Below are 20,768 nucleotides of genomic sequence, written 5' to 3'. Positions count from 1 at the left end.
ACGTTGAGCTTCTTTTAGAGACCAGCTTTATAAAAATGGTTGTCCCTACATATATTTTCGACAATTGGCTAAACAGAGTTTGGCTCATGGACGTCCGTACTTTTAAAACGAAATCATTTGAACCATTGCCTTGCTCTTGCATTCGATACTGTTTCAGGTCCATTAGTAGTACACATTTTTTTGGCCGCCTTCTACAATTATTTTTCCTTGTCTTGGTGATACAAGGGGTGCCTTTTATATTTTGGGATTTGGCAACCCTGGTGTTGCAATCTGGCAACTGACAGCTGTATCACAAAGTTTGACATTTTTTGGCTTTTACGTACTCAGAACGTTTTGAAATACCAGCACAAATAGCGCTGTTGTTTGTTGTTTGTTTACAGTAACTTAAAAGATCTCGGTCCAAAAATGGAATTAAATCGTGAACATTTTCGTGCGATTATTTTTTACAACTTTCGACGTGGATTAACTCAGCAACATTGCATGGATGAATTTAGTTCATTTTTTGGCGATGAAGCTCCATCAAGGACCAGTGTTTATCGATGGTATGGTGAATTCAATCGTGGTCGTAGTTCACTCCAAGACGAATTTCGTGAAGGTCGTCCAAAATCAGTTGTTGTTCCGAAAACCATTGATGCTGTGCGCAAACTGATATTGCAAGATCGTCATGTGACCTATCGTGAGATTGAGACAATCTTAGGCATTAGTGGGACCAGCATACATTCAATATTGCATAAACATTTGACTGTCAAAAAAATTTGTTCGCGTTGGATCCCACACAATTTGTCAATCGCTCAGAAAGAGGCTCGTGTCGATTGGGCGAAGGAAATGCTCAAAAAATACGATGGCGGGGCTTCGAAACACGTCTATGACATCGTGACAGGTGATGAATCATGGATTTACGCGTATGAGCCCGAAAGTAAACAGCAGTCGACTGTATGGGTGTTTCAAGATGAGCCAAATCCAACAAAAGTTGTTCGCGCACGAAGCACTTCCAAGCAAATGGTCGCCTGTTTTTTCAGAAAAACTGGACATGTCGCAACTGTACCACTATAACAATGCAGAACAGTAAATTCTGAGTGGTAAACAACCATTTGTTTGCCAGTTGTCTTCCAAGAAATTAGGAAAACCAATCACCAAAGACGGATCACTCTTCACTAGGACAATGCGAGCTCTTACACATCGGCTCAAACAACTGCATTTTTGAGCACCCGAAACATCGAATTAATGGGTCATCTGCCATATAGTCCTGACTTGGCACCGAATGACTTCTTTTTATTCCCGTACGTAAAAAACAAACTGAGAGGTCAACGTTTTTCGAGGTACCTCATTCAGAGTGGCAAAAGTGCTTCGATAATTGGTTCAAACGCATGCAAAAGTGTATAGATCTTCATGGAGAATATTTTGAAAAACAATAAATTGATTTTCGATGATTAAAATTTGTTTTTGTTCTCTAATCCCGACATATAAAAGGCACCCCTCGTACTTAGGAATCTATTACTTTTTCTCTCGTTTTAGCTTCAATTTGAGGCGTTCTAACACACAACCGGCTCCGTCAACCCCAAAATTGATAAGATACTTTTTTGAAGCATATTTTAGATTCTGCTGATGCAACAATAGCAACTTGCAAGCAAGTTTTACAACTAATTTTCTTTCAGATAATTAAAATCAGCTATGCAAGTTTTCTTTCAAAAAGTAATTGCTGAAAGTTAAAAAGTACTCAAACTACTTTTTCTGCATTCAAAGAGGAAGTCAATATTTTTAACATCAAAGCGAGCTAAAAACCGCACTTTTCTGCCATCTTTGCTTGCACGCATTCCTCCACTGACTATTTCCCTCTAGCATTTAATTCCCATTCGCAGAATCTTTGAACTGATTGCAAAATTATCTCCTTGTCATTCGCTTTAAAACCACTTGAAATTCCCCATTGACATAACTGTTAAGCCCACAAACCGCACTGACCCGCTACATCTCCACACACCAACTTGTAGCCCGTCACAGTATGTCGCATGCAACATAGCCGCGTTGAGGAGGCCCAATTCAGTGTCTTATTGCTGTATTTGTACCGGCGTGCTTGTCCTTGCTTCATATTTGTTATTCTACTTACATTAACTGCCCACTTGCTTCCCTTCTCCTCGTTCACCGCCTGCTGTTCCTACTGCAATTTGTTTATTTGCCATTGCATATTTCTCTGTTTGCCTGCAATTTGCCACTCTATTTCCTTCAAATACCACTTTTGTTTGTCTTTTGTTAGTGGAACTTTGCAGCTCCCTCCGGCATTTGTCTTCCCCCCTGTTACGTCACTGCGCATTGTTACAGTGTCTATTGCATTGTGTATTGTTTTGTCATGTGATTAACACGTCTTCGTCATCGTAGTCGTTCACTTTGTTCTTGTTGTTGCCTCGAGCTGTAATTGCTGCGTGTTTTTCGTATTTCGTCTATCTTTCCCTCTTCACTTTTAAGTATGATTAGGTATTTTAATTACTTTTTTCAAAACTGCTGCACTGTCAGACAACAATTTGTTGTTATTGTTTGTGGTGTAAGCAATTGTAGTTCCTTCCTGGTTGTAGATATTTTTGTAAATGGTTGCTCAAATATTTGTGGGTGGTAAATAGCTACTTATTTATTTACTACCAATTTAAGAACGAAAATACACAAACTTGAGTTGTAAATAAAGTCGGAATTGTAGACAAAGCAAAAATAAGGAGTTTGACAAAATAAAACAAAAATTAAAAACAAATATAAAAAACACAAAAATAGAAATAAGAATACTATATTTAGGTCCAAATCATGGGATATTCTCTTTGAATGCTTCGAACAGTTCTCGTAATTTTTAACATCCAAAAATTTGAAGTTAGAAATGTGGCCGTAGAGAAAGTTCCAGAAAGTACCAACTATCCTTTAAACATCAATTTAAGTTGAAAACTAAATACATTTTAACCCAATCATGCCCTGGAATGACTATATTCTCCCCACCAATGAAAATTCTTGTAAAAGAGATTGACGAAAATTATTTTTACTTGGTAAAAATAAATACTACAGGGTGCGCCATCTTTTATGCCGGTATGTAAACGCTGAATAACTTTGTAATTTACCAACCGATCGACTTCAACATACATGTTTCAATACGTCAACCATGGATCGCTTAACACCGAAACAACGCGCTGAAATAGTGACGCTATACATCGAAAATAGTCGTTCTATTGTTCTAACGCAACGCGCATATCGCAAAAGGTATCGCGGCAAACAGGCACCGTCTGACTATACTATTCGTCGTTTGGTGTCGAATTTTTTTGAGCAGGGGACAGTAGGCGATCGTCAACATGCCGTTCATGAACGATCAAGTTGTTCCAATGAATTTGTTGAAACAGTGAGGGAGAGCGTTGCCCAGGAGCCAACAGTATCGTATCGGCGTCAGTAAAACTACAATGCGGCGCATTTTAAAGGATGATTTAAATTTGTTTCCGTATGAAGTGCAATTGACACAAAGAATCTTGCCGACAAACCATTCACGTCGCTTGGAATACGGCCAAACAGTCGCTCGAATTTTTGACACTGAACCCAATTTTTGGAAGCAAATTTTAATGACTAACGAGGCACATTTTCACCTCTCTGGCAGCGTGAATAAACAAAATTGGCGCATTTGGGGAACTGAGAATCTATGAAATGCCATTGCATAACCCGAAAGTAACTGTTTGGGCCGACATTTACGCCAAAACCATCATTGCGCCATATTTTTACCGTGAAAACGGAACAGTCGATGAAAATCGATATCGATGGATGTTGGGTTATTATGTCTGCACGCAAATGCGTGAGAAAGGTTTAGACGGTTACTGGTTTCAACAAGACGGTGCGCCATGCCACACTGCGAATGCAACAATTTAATTTCTGCAACGAAAATTCCCGGGACGTCTAGTGTCAAAAAGAGCCGACATCGACTGGCCCCCCAAATCACCTGACTTAACCCCGCCGGACTTCTTTTTGTGGGGTTATCTGAAAAGTAAGGTTTACGCCAACAAGCCGCAGACTATTAACCAGCTTAAGGCAAAAATTCGTGCCGAAATGCTTGACAAGGTGATGACAAACGCAGGAAAAAGATCGTAATTTGTGATTGCTAATAAAGGCGGTCACTTGATTGATATTGGATTCAAAAAATAGTTTTAATAAATTGTAAATAACCAAACCAAATAAAAATACCTCACTTATACAAATCAGTGTATTTTTTCAAAGTTATTCAATGTTTTCATACCGACATAAAAGATGGCGCACCCTGTACCTAATGCTTAGGGGTCACTTTCTGTACATCTCTTCGATTTTTAATTCTTTATCGAAAACAAAAGATTGTATCTAAAGATGTTCATTGACTGCACCTTTGCACCATTTCTCGGGTCGCTATATGGAGTTCGTTTCAAGACTGCGGCGTTCCTGACAAAATTATCGACATTATCAACCTCTTATCGCCGCTTTTGTTTTTTAACAGTTCTTGATGGCGTCTTAAAACCCATAACTGCAGAAGTTCCAGAAGGACTGCAATGGAGGCTAAACCAGAAACTTAGTAGGCCAGACTACGCTGGCGACATCTGCTTTATGACTTACAAATTAGCTGGCGCCACTGCAAAACTTTGCCAACTAGAAGAGAATGCACGCGCAGTGAAGGCTAGCAAACTATGTAAGCCAAAGTTCCAGAATGGACTGGACCCCAATACGTGCCTGAAGTGTACCACAGTTTTTAGTAGCAACCCCTTTTACCTGTATGCTTATCTGTCATTCATCCTAAATTTTAGTCTTATGCTTCCAAAGCTACACATTTTCTCACAGTTTACTGCATCTCTAACGCACTACCCATGGGTATTGTCGCCTGTGTCTAACGCAAAGAAAATTAAAAGTTTGTATGCCACTCTTTTTTATAGACAAAGCCTGGCTATTGTGTTTTTATTTTCTTGTAGCTTTTTGCACTTCAACGTCGGCAACTGATTGCTATGAAACAAGCTGTTCTTCCACCCCGTTTTACTGAAACATACATAGTTCTATTGCTACGTTTTCTGCCTTTTACTACACATACATTCATACATTTTCTTTTTTCCCACGTTTGTTTGTTTATTTATTTATTTTGTTGTCTTGTTTATGTTTGTTTTTGCATCAAAGTTCTGCTGGGTTATATTCATACCCTTGCATACGATGCAGCTGGGTGTAGCATTCGCATATGTATGTGTAGACTTTCATATGTATGTATGTGCATATGCATGTATATGTGTGCATATTTCCAGTGGCGCATCTTGATAAAGTGGTATCTTTGGTGTAATTTTGTAGTACTTGAGAAAATCCGAAGTGTGAAATTTGTTTGGAAGGCGCAAGCTCTGCTAAGATTGCATTTTCATTATTTGTAAATTTATATTAATTAAAGATAATAGGACTATGAATAAGTTCGTGCGGTTTTTTTCGAAATTTGAAACTTTATTGACGTAAAATGGTTACAAATTTAATATTCAAAATATTGTCCATCGCTTACTACTACTTTTTCCCATCTTTCTGGCAATTCACGGATTCCCTTTGTGAAAAATTCGGTCGGTTTTGCCGCAATCCACGAATCGATCCATTTTTTGACTTCATCGTAATTACGGAAGTGCTGGTCAGCCAGGCCATGTTGCATCGATCGGAAGAGATAGTAATCGGATGGCGCAAGGTCTGGACTATACGGCGGGTGGGGTAGGACATCCCATTTGAGCGTTTCTAAGTATGTTTTGACCACTTGTGCAACATGTGGCCGAGCATTGTCATGTTGCAAAATAACTTTGTCGTGTCTATCGGCGTATTGCGGCCGTTTTTCTCGCAGTGCTCGGCTCAAACGCATCAATTGTCGTCGGTAGACATCCCCCGTAATCGTTTCATTCGGTTTCAGTAGCTCATAATACACAACACCCAGCTGGTCCCACCAGATACACAGCATAACCTTCAGGCCATGAATATTCTGCGCCGACGTCGATGTTGAAGCATGGCCAGGGTATCCATACGTTGCCCGACGTTTTGGATTGTCGTAATGGACCCACTTTTCATCGCCAGTCACAATTCGATGCAAAAAACCCTTTCTTTTGTGCCGTTGAAGCAGTTGTTCGCATGCCATAAAACGGCGTTCAACGTCTCTTGGCTTCAATTCATACGGCACCCAATGGCCTACCTTTCGGATCATTCCCATGGCTTTTAAACGTTTGGAAATGGTTGATTGATCAACTCCCAAAGTTTTTGCAACCTCTTCTTGCGTTTGAGCCGGATCTTGATCGAGCAATTCCTCCAATTCGGTATCCATGAACTTTGGCGGCGCACCCTCGCGTTCTTCGTCTTCCAAGCCAAAATCACCACTTTTAAAGCGTGCAAACCACTTCTGGCACGTTCGCTCAGATAGAGCATGCTCACCATAAACTTCCACCAAGATACGATGACTTTCGGCTGCTTTTTTCTTCATATTAAAATAATGAAGAAGAATTCCCCGCAAAAACACATTATTTGGCACGAAATTCGACATTTTCAAGTGTGGTAAAAATATTGTTGTTTACGCTTCAAATAAAAAACTTATACTGACGTTTGTGCCTTACGACAGTAGCTCTCCAATGAATGTTTGGAAATGTGGATCGATGGAATAATAATCAAGTTAAAACCGCACGAACTTATTCATAGTCCTATTATTTTCTCCAAATTTTTAAAATTTAAATGGAAATGCTTTTTTCGAAAGATGTTAGTTAAACGAAAATGTTTCCGAGCGAAAAGCAAAGATTATATGCGCCTCTCACCTATCGCCTGCGACTCTGCTCGATCCTCGTCGTTTAAGTTATATTTTTTTGCACATAAAAATAACACAGCAGTTTTCATGCGCTCAGCGTTAGCTAATGCAATTTTGCCTCTCTAGCGCCTTTTCAATCTTCAAATGCTGTATTTTTAATTTCTTCATTCATTCTCGCACTTTTTCAAGTGTTGACTTTTTTCATTCATTTCTTCAGTACCCCAGTTGTTGTTTGCGCATTCCTCCACCACAGCACTCCATCTCTACGTTTACCTATTTTCTCGTACTTGCGCAAGTCAATTGTCAATTTTTTCTACTATTATATGCTTTTTAATACTTGTATTTTTTTCAAAGCTGCAAAGTAAAGAAAAGTTATGCCCGTTCACACATTTCATTCACTACAATTCACTTCCTCACCCCTCAGCTAGCGCCTCTTCATTATGATTATGATAATCATCATTAGTTGATTTTCTCTTGCTGCTGCAGCCTCTATTGTGTGCTCGTGCGAATTTTTAGTGCGCAGAAGAGGTACCTTCCGGCCGCGCAGCTCTCGCACTTCCGTCCGTCGCATGCAACGCTTTCTCTGTGATGCTCATTGTTTATACGGGCGAATTAATGCAAATGTCCTTGTGCCTTTCGACGCTTTCGCACAAGGACAATGACGTTTGTTTTCGAATAAGATATTGCGCGCATTTGCCCAACTTTTTTCGTGCTATTTATTTACATGCTAAGTGTTATCGAAAATCTACTATGAACTTTATTGAGTGGAAAGTACACAAAGAATAGTCCTGAGTTGTAGTTAAAGGATTAACAAGGATTCCTAAATTGCTTTTATGCTTTTGTATTGAAATTGAAGTTCGTTGTTGAAACATTAGTTCCTACACAATGAATGTTGTTGGAGTGTTAACTGTTTTCGGTATTTACAATACATGAAATGAATTTATTTCAAGGTGCTTTTGAAGGTGAAGGATAGCGAGATGTTTTGATGAAAAGGGGTGGTTAAAGTTTCATACACGCCGAAGTAGAGCAGATAGAGCAGGTATCGAGGAAAATTTAGTAGGTACTATTTTGAGCGTTTGCTATTTTAGAGGCCATGGAAATATTATCACTTTCAACCATGACCTGCTTATAATTCCAATTTAAATTTTAAATTAATTTAATATATTTTCTTGTGTAATAAAAAAAGTATAAATTCAAAAAGATACAATTTTCATATCGAAATAATCTTTTTAGATCGATTTCATGATAAGTATTTCGAAATTGTGTTGAGAGGCTTTGAAAGGTTATTAAAATCAATCGATAAACAACCGAAATTTCCTTCTGAGAATGCCATCAAAGCCGCAAAGAATTGTTTTTTAGGTTTATTCCTATTCTATAAGGAACCTAATGTGGCTCACATAAGCAGAGAAAGAGAAGGTTTTCTTAATGAAAATAGGAAGCTTGGTTCTCACCTAGAGGGCCTACTAATCCGATTTTCTCGCGGCGGAGAAAATTCAGAAGATGTGGCCAATATTTATTTATTTACTTATCAAACACACAATCACAAGTTATTTTACAGTGTTTGAGCTTAATTCTAAAAGATTAAAAATAACATTAAATTTTTATTAGGTTCTGCTGTGTGTTTGGCGGAATCGAAAGGGAACCATCCGTTATGTGTGGCTTTAATCAAGTCAAACACTCGATTCGAACCTCTATTACCATTAACTGATCAGATAGGCAATGGACCAGAACTGGACGGAATTAGTGAATAATAATTGGTTGCTACTTCCCAGTAAGACGACAGACATACACAGCAGCTTTGAAAGTTTGTTTGGGGTTGTATTCAATTCGTCTTATGATCTAGACCTTGTTGTTGTAGCAGCATAACAGTCCCAATACTTGTACATTGAATGCTGCTGGAGTGACAGTCGTTTGCCGGATATCAATTCGGGTCTTTCCCTTAACGTCGAGCCGACTGTCGTGGGAACAGTGATCCAAGCGTTGATGCGCTTCTCAAGTATTTGCAAAATGTTGTTGTGGTACATTGCTCACCTCAAAAGAGACTTGTAAAAAATGTGGTTTTTACCAAGTGCGATGAGGAATTCTGTAATGCAAAATTAGGAAATTAGTTTGGCAAAAAGTTATCGTAAAAAACTGGCATTTTTTTGTTGAAATAAAGCGAAAAAAACTCGGAACGTTTTAAATGATCTAAAATTGTGTTCCTCTTAAAATAATTCCCCTTTGATAAAATCACTTTCAAGTCAATGCTTTCTCTTTTTTCTGGACAAATTCTAGACATAGGCGGCCGCCAAAGCCGAATGGGTTGGTGCGTGACTACCATTCGCCAGTGCGGACGTTCAAAACATGAAATATAAAATAATAGAAAAAGTTTTTTCTATTAGCGGCCGCCCCTCGGCAAGCAATGGCGAACCTTCGAAGGTATTTTTGCCATGACAAAGCTCCTAATAAAAACCATTTGCCGTTCGGAGTAGCTTAATTTGTGGAACCACATCGAGACGCACACCACAAATAGGACAAGCAGCTCGGCCAAGCACCTTACAGAAATGAACGCGGCAAATATTTATTAAAATTTTCCTACTTTTAAAGCAATTCCCTTCCGCCAAAATACACTTCCACGCCAATGTTTTTTTTTCGCTTTTTTCTGGACATAGTTGTTGAACTCGATTTTTGAATGGATTTCTCTCCTCGGCGGTAGTCCAAATAATATTTCGAAATTTTGTGAATTAAAATTGAAGTAGCCAGTCACGTTTTACCAATATTGAGTAACGTTAGATGACAAACACTATCGTTTGTTCTTTTTTTAATTTTATTTATTTATTTTGCAAGTATTTTTTACGCTTTCATGGTCTTCTGTTGATTTTCCATTATGAAATGCTGCCAACCGGTTGAGTCGACTTGGCAATTGCAAACAAATGGATAATATGAATTTATGATTTTCATGCTCATTTCCTAGAAGAAGTGATTGCCATTGAAAATGCATGGCTTTACTCACTCATTCTTCCATTCACTGCTGCTTCGTTTGTTCATGGCATTTTGCGGCTTGCTGTCCTCCAAAATTTTCGACGCAATATAGAACGAACGCAGCTGCAGCGGTAATAAATGCCGTTGCATTTGTCACACAAAGGCACACAACAACACAATGACTGCCAATTGTTGCATAATTTACTCGCTGTTGCAATTGAAATTGAAATTGCTGAAATATTGCTGCTGTATAAATGAAGCTGATGGTTTCGCAACGGAAACAATTAAAATCATTAAACAACTAGAGAATGAACACGCAAAGAGTTAATTTATGTTCTGTTCTGTTGCTAAATGCCCTTAGCTCTTTTGTGGGGTGTGGCAGGGACCCTTAACGCCCAGCCGAATTTCCAGTGGCTATCGAATTCTGCTGATTTGTCGTTTTGTTGCCAAAGTACCGACTCATTAAAATGAACATTCGTGCATGTGCATACATTTGTAAGTGTTTGCACATACATGCACACAAATACATTTACACGCTTATTGTCTGGAGTTTAATCAAATAAACATTTTCATCTTTGCTTTTGTTTTTATTATTTAAGTTAATTGTGCGTGAAATTTTAATTTCATTCACTTAATTCGAATGTCTGTTTGGTTTTAATGATAAGTAGCGGAATTTTAAATATTTTAACGATCTTAAATTTCCACTTGAGTGATTATACGAAGGACGTACAAGTGGCTGAGTGAATGGCTGTCTTCACAGTCGCTAAAAAAGTATTTAATTTTTTAATAAAAAAAAAGCACAGAGTGATTCCTAGCGTTTTTTTAATGATATCATTAAAAAGATACCCGATACGCGAACCATGCAACTGCTAAATAGACGATATGTCATCCCTAATTTCAGTTGAAGCCAAGATCGTTAACAAAATTTCTCTTTTTTTGTTCAAAGCGGTGCAACTGCTTTGTCCGATAAGGTTGATGAACAAAAGTGCAATGAAACCTTAGAATAAAGGAGATATTATTATTATTATTATACTATACGTATTCTACAGGTAGGTTGGTTGAAAAGTAAGAAAGCGCACGTAAGGGAATGTGAATTTGAAATGCGATGAAATTAGTTTTTATTGAATACTAGAAAATACTTAGCGTGCACAGCAATGAATGTTTGAAATTAGTTGAAGCGAATCGGGTAATAAATAAATTTTTTTTTTTAATATTTCGTGTCAAGTGTCAACTACAAAGTCACTTGTTGGCCAAGCCAATTTTTTCTGTAAACCTTTAATAAAAATAATTAAATAAATGGCGCGTACACTTCTGTTTGGTGTTTGGCCGAGCTCTCCTCCTATTATTGGCGTGCGTCTTGATGTTGTTTCACAAATAGAGAGGAATTTCTTGCCGAATTATACTCATTTTGGAATCGAACACGAAAAAGTAGAGGGTGATGAAAGGGATACATTTTTTGAGAGAAACTAAGTTGCCATAACTTTATATCCTGATTGGATTTGGATTGAGCTTAGGCTGCAACATCTTTAACATTTAAATTAAATATTCTGTTAGATAGTAAATGTATTGTATACTACATTTCATTTGAATTATTTGGCAACTTATTTCCCTCAAATTAATTATATTAAAAAAAAGGAACTAAAGTTTTTTTGCACTTGTTTAATTTTTTTAAATTTTTTTTTTTATTTTTTTTTTAATAATTTTTGTATTATTAACGAATATTAAATCATAAGCAGAATAACGTTTAGATATTACAACTAGTACAACATAAAAATACTAACGAGCACTTTTTTCGAGCAAATAAAGGAAAGGAAAGCTAAGATGCCTCATTATTTATAAGTTCAGAATGAATGTATAAATATATAAGGTACAACTGCTACTGGAAGCTCATTTGTTCTAAAACTGTTTTACGCTTGAGCCGCCGACGACGAGTACTTGGCTGGACCAAATTCAATGCTTCAGCGTTGACATGTGCACTTAGGCGTTGTCTATGAGCAATGGCATACTTTTTCGCCACGTCAGTGACGAGTAGCATACTAAAATCGCGATGAAGGTCGAGGTTTCTCACATAGCATGGAACATTGACAATCTTGCGCAACACTTTATTTTGTAATCGCTGGATAATAGTAATGAAAGATTCGCTTGAGCATTCATACATGAAATCTATAGTTTCTTGTGCATATGAAATTTGTCGTGCAAACCAAAAAAAAATTGATTTTTATGGCACAGTATAGTCGTATATTATACAGTCTACCCTCTTCAAATGGACACCTCTCTTTAGCGGGCACCTCCAATACATACCACAAATCCATTTTCCAGCATTTTTTGTTAATTTTTTCTTTTGAGCGGACAATTTTTTTTATTTTATTAATTTAGCTCTAAATAATTTTAAGCCCAATACCTCAGTAAGTAGCTGGAGTGTTTGAAAATTAGGGCTAAAACAATTATTTTCCACACTTAAACAATAAACTTTCTGCATTTAACTTTTTTTATGTAGCCACATGTTCATAGACTTATCGACAATAAAAAAGTGTAGGTGTGTGATATTTTGACCTGTTTACGTTTGTTAATTTAGTGTCCAATATTTTATTTATAAAATCCATCTTATGGTATAACTAAACCCATTAAAACCAGTTTCTCAAACTTTGTGCAAAAATTATGAAAATTCCTGCAATTTTTCACCAAAATTTAAAATTTTTTATTCAGAATTTTTAGAATAACTTTTGGTATGCAGTTCATTCAATTTTTGTATAATAAAGTGAAGTGCAAGTGTCTCCAAAACACCTTTGAGTTTTGAGAATTTCTATTTTGCTGACAGGGTCACGCATTTTCTTCCATACAAAGTACGTGGCTCTACGCTTCGCTATGGAGCGGAAGGAATAAATATTATATAAAAAGTACGGTGACAATTTCTTATATCCACACACTGGGAAATAACTAACGGTGTAGGTTAAAACTGTTGCATTTTACTGATCCTCTTGCCTTTAAAGCCTACCAGTTTGAATAATTCAAATCCTAAAAAAGACTTCTGCATGCTTTTGTTTTAAGAGGACAGATACCTGTAAACGGCCATATTTTCTCTGATTTTCATTACAATCATTTAAAATGAAAAAGTCAATACATTTTTTTTAAAATTAACATACAGTCCCCTTAAATCAGCTCAAATATATATTTGGGCTACTCTTAAATCACATTAAAATTTCCTTAAAATTCTGTCACTCTTTAAAATTTCCATTGAACATATTTAGTTTACGCCTTAAGACCCACATTTAAGTAAAGAAAAGCCACTTACCACCAGCTGTGGCACAAATAATATTGCAATGGTTGAAGCGCACAAAATAGAACAAGAAAGGAACTTTCACCCTTCCACATGAGTGCAAATATAAGCCCATGAGTGCGTTTCAATAATAAAATGTGCGAACATTTAAAATTATTGTATTACCAGCATCACTTGCAGAGCAAGCGCGCAAACCGATTTATAAGAAGAGCGTGAGACAATTAAGGTAACTCGACAGTGTGGCAGACAATAACAGGAAATGCGATTACACATCCGGCATAAAGGGCAAGGAATTGGAAGGATCGTATGAATGAGTGCAGTGCCATAATAGCGCCAGCTGCTTGTAAACATATATTTGTGTGTATGTATGAGCTGATTTCTGTGAGTACCCTACAGGGAAAAATACTCCTTTCGTACTAGAATACTACCAGCCGAAGTCCGTCAAACCGTCGATTCATGAATGCCTAATTGTTGAGAACTTTGAGATGTCGATGTTAAAGGTTGTTCAGAAACCATTTGCGCTACAGCAGCAATGTTCTCACCAGAACGTTCAGTTCTAACCTCGAAACAAATTTTTGAAATTTTTTCATAAATCTTTGAATTTTCGACTCATGCGGATGATTATCTCCACCAAAAAAATTAGAGATTTGGTGATATTTCATTTATCATCATCGTTTGGCGCTACAGTTCTTGTGAGACTTGGCCTGCTGAAGAGTACAACTCCATGGTGCTCTGCCCATTGTCTTTTCCTTCCAGTTCCTCAGTTTAAGTTGTTCCCGATCTTCTTTCACATCATCTATCCATCGCCATCTGGGTCTTCCTCTTGCTTTATTTGTGTATGCATTCGCCTCCAGTATTTTCCTTTGGGCTCTTGTACTCTTCAATCTCATAACGTGGCTTAGCCATAGATTTCGTTGCGCTTTAATGTAACACCGTTGATTAGTTCCCCCTTCGTATGCGCCATTCGTCTTGTGCAATTCTGGCTGCGCCAAATATTTTTCTGTGAACTTTCCTTTCAAATGCCTGTAGTTTTGTCTTCACCTTTTCACTCAATGCTCATGTTTCAGCTCCAAGGCACAGTACCGGTGGAACTACGGTTTTATTTAGTGTCAGCTCGTAAGGTCTGTTAAGTAGTTTTGATTTGAAAAGTTTTTTAAGTGATACATATGCCCATATGTAAGACTCATTGTATTATTTGTTGTCACTTTGTAGCCAAGATAGGTGAATATGCTGACTTCTTCAAATTTGTATTTTCTAATATCAACATCTTTTGTAATCAACAACTTTTGTTTTCCAGTATAGAGAGTTAGTTTTTTCGCTTTTGAAAGAACCCTTGATTTTGGCTTTTCCCTGCAGGGCATTTGTTTTTCAGCGTGCACTTGCTTGTGTGCGCATGCACTTGTGAACGTGAACTTTCAACTTGTCGGTGTTGCGAAAAACAGCAGGACCCCCAGTATGAAGTAAAGCAATAAAAAAGGAAAACAAAGCAGGCCTGTATAAGCATAGAGCAGCAGTGAGTGCAATATGAACTGCGTTTCTATGTTTGTATGAAGATGGCACATTATTAAAGTAGTGCAAGGGGCTGAGTGAGAGGTGGTATCTGTTTATAGAGTGAGGTATCTGTTTATAGAGAGTAGAAAGCATAGCAATTCAAGTTAAAAAAGTAAGAAAACGAAGCTGCAAGCCAAACTGACAGCAGAAATGCGCGTTGCACTCGAAATACATTTCGCACAAATATGAAGAAAATATTTTGTACTCAGCACGTGCAAGATTTTAGTGAAGCCTGAAATATTTTACTACTTCTTAAAGGAAAAATCGTTGTAAGTACATAACTACGAGCAACACTCATCATCGAAGCCCTTGTGTGGTGGCGTATTCCTACTTCTCCTTCGCCAAGCGCCCAATCGAAATGTTGCATCACGTAAAAATTAAAATTCATATAGCAGCCACTGCAATGGCTTTGATTCGACAGCAGGCGAGAAGGAAATGCACGGACACAATGCCGATAACAACGAAAAGCGTCGGAAACGGCAATGGTAGTGCATAAAAAATGAAGCAATATAGTGAAAAACAGAAAAGCAAAAGAGGACAACTGAAAACTTCAATCGCAAAACTACAAAATGAGCAGCCAACAGTCAGTCTGGCAGTAATCAGGCGGCAAACGTCCTGCAGCCAGACTCACGGGGCTCAGCTGCAACTCCGAGTGCGGTGCACTTGCACATTCCTTGCGGCGTGCCAACTTCATAGACAACACAGACGTACACCGAGAGCGTTGCACTTCTTTGCTGCGGGCGGCAATACAAAAGCAGTGAGCAAAAAAGCGAGCCATATTAACTGATAAGAAATACAGACGCCAGAGAAACTCTCGCATGATGAAGCATAGAAATGAAGGAGATATTAAATGTTCAATGTGAAGTGGCAGAAAAATTGTACCCCCCTTTTAAAAGTCAATGAAATATATTCGTACGTTCATAGATGGAGCGGCATTCATTAAAGAATGTTGTTAATGAAAAACTGCACGAAATGGTGGTGCTGCTTGCTTGTGGCAGGTGCTAATGAGTAAATGAAAGCGCAGAAATGAAACTAGTGCAATGTAAATGAAAAAGTCAGAAACGTTGAAAGCAAATATGAAGCAGCCGGTTGTTGGATAGAGCGAACAGTAATTATTTTGAGCTTCACACACACATACGCGGCACACGGCTAGTTTATTATTTATTTATTGCGGGAGCCCATAAGAGAGCTTGTTCGTGACTATCGTTCGGTTGGTGCCATGCTCAATGCCTCCTCTGTGTGAAGCATTCAATAATAGAAGAGTTTTTTTTTTTCAAATAACTTTCGCCACTCGGTAGTCACTGGCAAACCTTCGAGGGTATTCAGAAGTATGCAGTAATAGGAATAGCCGAGCTGCCATGAAAGAGGTCAAATTATTGAGAAGAAAAAAAAAACAAACAGATAGTGAAATATTCTTATTTTTCAAAGGACGTGTGAAAGGTTGATTGTTATTAATTGGGCTTTAAGCATTTCTTAGGTTTATGTTAGGAATATTGGGCTCAAATTTAGCAAGCGCATCTTAAGTACGTCATAATAGCCCTTATGGTAATATATAGGGTGATTTAATAAATTCTGTCGCCAGTAGCTGAACAGTATTTATTTGTTACTTTCTAGTGCAGAAATCCGGTTAGCTTTTATGTGTAACTAGACTTAGGTCGATGAGTCATTGTCACTGTCCCACTTGCACTGCACCATTCTTCATTTTTTTGATAAATAAGTATTTTTGAATATTCATTTTAATGGTTATTAAAGAATACATGTTTAAAGCTCCAACATTTCCTTTCACATGCCTATAAATTTAAATTTTAAAGCATTTACTTAATTTTAATTTAAGTAACTAGTATGTAACCCCCGAAAATCGGGTGGGCTTTTTTCCCACGGAAAGTAAACAGCATATGTGACACTTTTATATATTAAAAGTTATGATGATTAGAAAAGTGTATATTTTTATTCATATGTAATATGTAAGAAGTTATGCATATAACATTTTTAAAATTTTTTTCTGTTAAATCAGAATTTTTTTTTTTAATTACTTCATTATAAACTACATTCAACGTCAAGTTTTCGTTATTGCCCATTTGAACTCGTATATTTTCCCAGGATCTAACCCGGCTTAACGCAACATAAAGTTGGCCGTGAGCAAAGCAATCCTCCTTTAAATGAAGCCCCACCCTTGATAAAGTTTGCCCCTGAGCCTTATTTATTGTTATGGCGAAGGCTATTATAATGGGAAATTGGCGGCGCTTCAACGTAAAAGGGAGTGTGGTTTCGCTCGGCTGCAAATGTATACGAGGCAATAGAAATCGCCTTCCCTGAGCCTCTCCGCATAACACTTCCGCGTGTAAAAAATTCGAATGCATTTGTTTTATGATAAGTCGTGTGCCATTCACCAATCCTTCTGCTGGGCTTAAATTGCGAATCAACATTATCACTGTTCTAATTTTCAATTGAAGCTTATGCGGCGGAGTTCCACAAAAATTGAGGGAGTGTAAAAACTCCACAGGGAATCTTACCTGATCTTGTGAATCTTGTGAAACAATCGTATCAGCGCTGAGATATGTGCGCTCTTGACCAGGTAGCATATTGACTATACTCGAGTTTATGATGGCACATTGATCATTTTTTGGACATAATATGGACATTTAAATTATCGATTTCTATTATTCCATTATTTGGTTGGAAAATCCAGTCAATGAGGTTTCCGTTTTTTTAAAGAATTTGATCAGGATGCATTGTCTTGCCCTTCGCCGTGTCCTATGCGCAAAAGAAAATTACAATAGTCGGGTTCTTGACTACGCATATTGATTGTGAGCTTAAATTATATAAAAAATTTCCACAAAGAACAACGCTTTAAACAATTACCAACTATGCCAGTTCGCGTACTTCGTAGAACTTGCCTAAAGTCTCCACCCAGAATAATAATTTTCCCACCAAAAGGCGTCTCATTTTGGTGAATATCGCGCAAAAGATTAAAGAGTTCTTTGCCCATACAATGCTGAAAGAGAGCTGAACAAAGCAAACATACTCATATATATGCGTATATTTGTGTGTCATCCCGCTTTGCATAGACATCGCTATGAAAAGTTTGATAACTTTACACGCAAATATTTCATGAACAAATTAACCAATTTTAATTTTTATAATTTTCCGGAAATATGCTCATCAAAACCTTTCTTTTGATATATATTTCATATCTGTACATATTGTAGTTTAGTCAGAATAAGCGCCATGTTTTAAAATAATACTATAGAAGATTAATTTTTGATTCCCTTTTACAGCAAATCTTATTGGCATTGATACAATTCACCAGCAAACGCTTTCCGGTCAAGAGATGGATCAACTTAATGAGCACCAATTGGACAAGGTCGCCAATAATGTGAGCGTTTTCTACCGCGTCACGCCACGTCATAAGCTGGCGATTGTGAAATCACTACAACGCACTGGAAATATTGTCGGCATGACAGGCGACGGTGTCAATGATGGCGTCGCACTGAAGAAGGCTGATATCGGCATAGCTATGGGTAAAAACGGCACCGATGTCTGCAAAGAAGCCGCCGATATGATACTGGTCAATGATGATTTCCACACCATAATGTAAGTAGCTTTTAAAGGTGGCAAAATATTAGTAGATGCGACAGCGACACGATAGCACATCATCTTTTTGAGAAGTTTCGATTATTTTGTTTATTTTTTTTTGGAATGTTCATTGTTTTTGTACAGAAGTATAGCACATTGTTTAACAAAAAACATTAATCAAATTTTAAAATGAAAGACAAAATTACAAAAATACTATTCATCTCAATTCTACGGTTTTTATTTAGAATTTCTAATATACAATAATTTTTGGCATGGAGTTTTATAGCTTAGTAAATTTTAAGGTACTAAATTGAAAGTTTTAAGGAATTGAAAAAATTCGTGGATTTTTATAATTTTTTTTTCTTGAGGTTGGGGCGCATTTCCTCCATCTAACAAATGCCCGACATTTTGATGTGTTTTCGTTGTGCGGCTTGCAGCTGCTAGTAAAAGGAATGGGAAAAACTAAATAACTTTGGTTTTACTTTAATTTAAAAAAACATTTTTTTAGAATATTTCAAAATTAGCCTATTGTTAGTTAACAGGACTTTATTTCCAATATTTCTTAAGTGCCGCAGGTCTCAATTCGATTTTCGGCTTCAAAGAAATAATTTATGCGCCATTCATGAAGATAAACAATTAACCATTCTCATCCTTAATGCATTTTCGTTGTTGTAAAAAATTTCTAATTTCACTTTCAATGCATTTTTTTACTGAACAAGCACTTATCTAATCACATTTACTTCTTTATCATGATGCCTGACATCTCTTATTAATTACTGACAACTTTCCCATATCTTCCCGCAACGCAGCGCCGCCATCGAGGAGGGCAAAGCAATCTTCTACAACATCCGCAATTTTGTGCGTTTCCAACTGAGTACTTCGATCGCCGCTCTTTCGCTGATCGCACTCGCTACTCTTATGGGCATCGCCAACCCACTGAACGCTATGCAAATCCTTTGGATTAACATTATTATGGATGGACCACCAGCGCAATCGCTCGGCGTCGAACCGGTTGACCACGATGTACTCAAGCAAAAGCCACGTAATGTCAAACAACCTATGATTACGAAATCGGTGATTGTGAATGTGTTGCTTAGCGCCAGCATCATTGTGCTCGGCACGCTTTGGGTGTTTCAGCGCGAAATGGCCGACGGCACAATGGGCAAAACGAAACGCGACACCACCATGACATTCACATGCTTTGTCTTTTTCGATATGTTCAATGCATTGGCAAGTCGTTCGGCAACGAAGAGTGTCTTCAAGATCGGCTTATGCACGAACAAAATGTTCCTTCTCGCTGTTGGTTTCTCGATTATCGGACAAATGTTGGTCATCTATTTTCCGCCGTTACAAATGGTATTCCAAACGGAAGCGCTCTCCGCCTACGATATACTCTTTTTAGTCTCGCTCACGTCGTCGGTGTTGATCGTGGCGGAGATTAAAAAGTGGTTCGAACGCACTATGGAGCGTAAAATGTACAAGACTCGCTCCGAGTTGGATTTCGTATGACAAAACGCAAGCGCTGGAAGAAAATCGTCAAACGTAAAGAATGATTAAGCTTAGCAAAAACACACAAACCACAAACAAACAAACAACACGTAGCAAGGAGTATGATGGTGATGATGGTGGTGAAGGACGATATGGGTGGGTGGGCGTATCTACGAGGATGGCGGTTGGAGATGGGGCTAAAAGAATAAAAGTTAAAAAAAATGAGAATGTTTAGGGTATATTGGGCGTAATTTTAAGGTAAAGCAAGAAAGCAACATGAAGTAAAACAAGAGAGAGCAAACTAATACATACAATAATTTAAATGTCGATTGTATCTGTCTTTGTATGGTTTACTTTACTTTCTAATTACTTTGTATTTAAGCGCATTAAGCGGATGGATGTTAAAGAAAAAAGAAAACTATTAAGTTATCTAGCTAGCAAAAGTGGAGAGCGAATTAAAAGAAGATGCATGAAAAAACATAAATAGCTAAGGTGGAGAAATGGGCCGAAGAGTCTTGATAATATGAGTAGTAAGAAGAGAGTAGCGCGATTGATATAAGGCGCTTTGGTTGAAAATTTCGGGCGGCGAAAAAAGTTCTCAAAAGCGAATATTTTATTTCAGTTTCTTGTGTAAACCATATTTTGAACGGCGAAAACAGTTCTCTTTCTTGTGTAAAACACATTTTATTAAGTTATTTATAATTAGATTGCACTATGCCTATAGAAAGTGTTAACAAGTATTTGTTGTTTTTTTGTAATTTGATTAAACATTCGCTCTCTATTCAGTTTCATCGCTACTTATTGAATGCTTTAATTTTTAGTAGTTAGATTTTGCTTTACAAATGTTTAATTTTGTTCTAAAAATTGGCAAAAAAACGCAGGGTCTGTCTAAAAATGTTGAATTACCTAAAGGGCAGGTCAAATGTTTTTTTTTTTTTTTGTTATTTTATTCATTCCTAATGTTTTCAGCACTCGTTGAAATGTGCAATTGCGCCTGAAAAAAGTTTAGCAACATGCTGCTTTCGCTAATGTTACCGGCATTGCTTTCTAAAATAATTTTTAGCAGTATTTTATAATTTACGCGCAAGCGAAAGCTCCACGTAGCGGTTGCTACCAAAAATACTGCAAACAACATTTTTTTAA

The 20,768-nt window shown here is 37.4% G+C and overlaps 1 protein-coding gene across 3 annotated transcripts in view; it reads left to right on the top strand.

Moving 5' to 3' along the window:
* Positions 1 to 20,524, top strand: part of LOC128860579 (calcium-transporting ATPase type 2C member 1) — a 123,020-nt gene extending 102,496 nt beyond the window's left edge. For all 3 annotated transcript variants that reach the window (XM_054098187.1, XM_054098189.1, XM_054098188.1), the window contains exons 3-4: positions 17,840 to 18,155; positions 18,947 to 20,524. In XM_054098187.1, the coding sequence (XP_053954162.1) occupies positions 17,840 to 18,155; positions 18,947 to 19,646 (1,016 nt within the window). In that variant the 3' untranslated portion in view covers positions 19,647 to 20,524. The remainder of the gene's footprint in view (positions 1 to 17,839; positions 18,156 to 18,946) is intronic.
* The last annotated feature ends 244 nt before the right edge of the window (positions 20,525 to 20,768 follow it).

This window comes from Anastrepha ludens, chromosome 4 (assembly GCF_028408465.1).
Source record: "Anastrepha ludens isolate Willacy chromosome 4, idAnaLude1.1, whole genome shotgun sequence".
In the NCBI taxonomy this organism is placed as follows: domain Eukaryota; kingdom Metazoa; phylum Arthropoda; class Insecta; order Diptera; family Tephritidae; genus Anastrepha; species Anastrepha ludens.
This window is presented reverse-complemented; position numbering and strand designations above follow the sequence as displayed.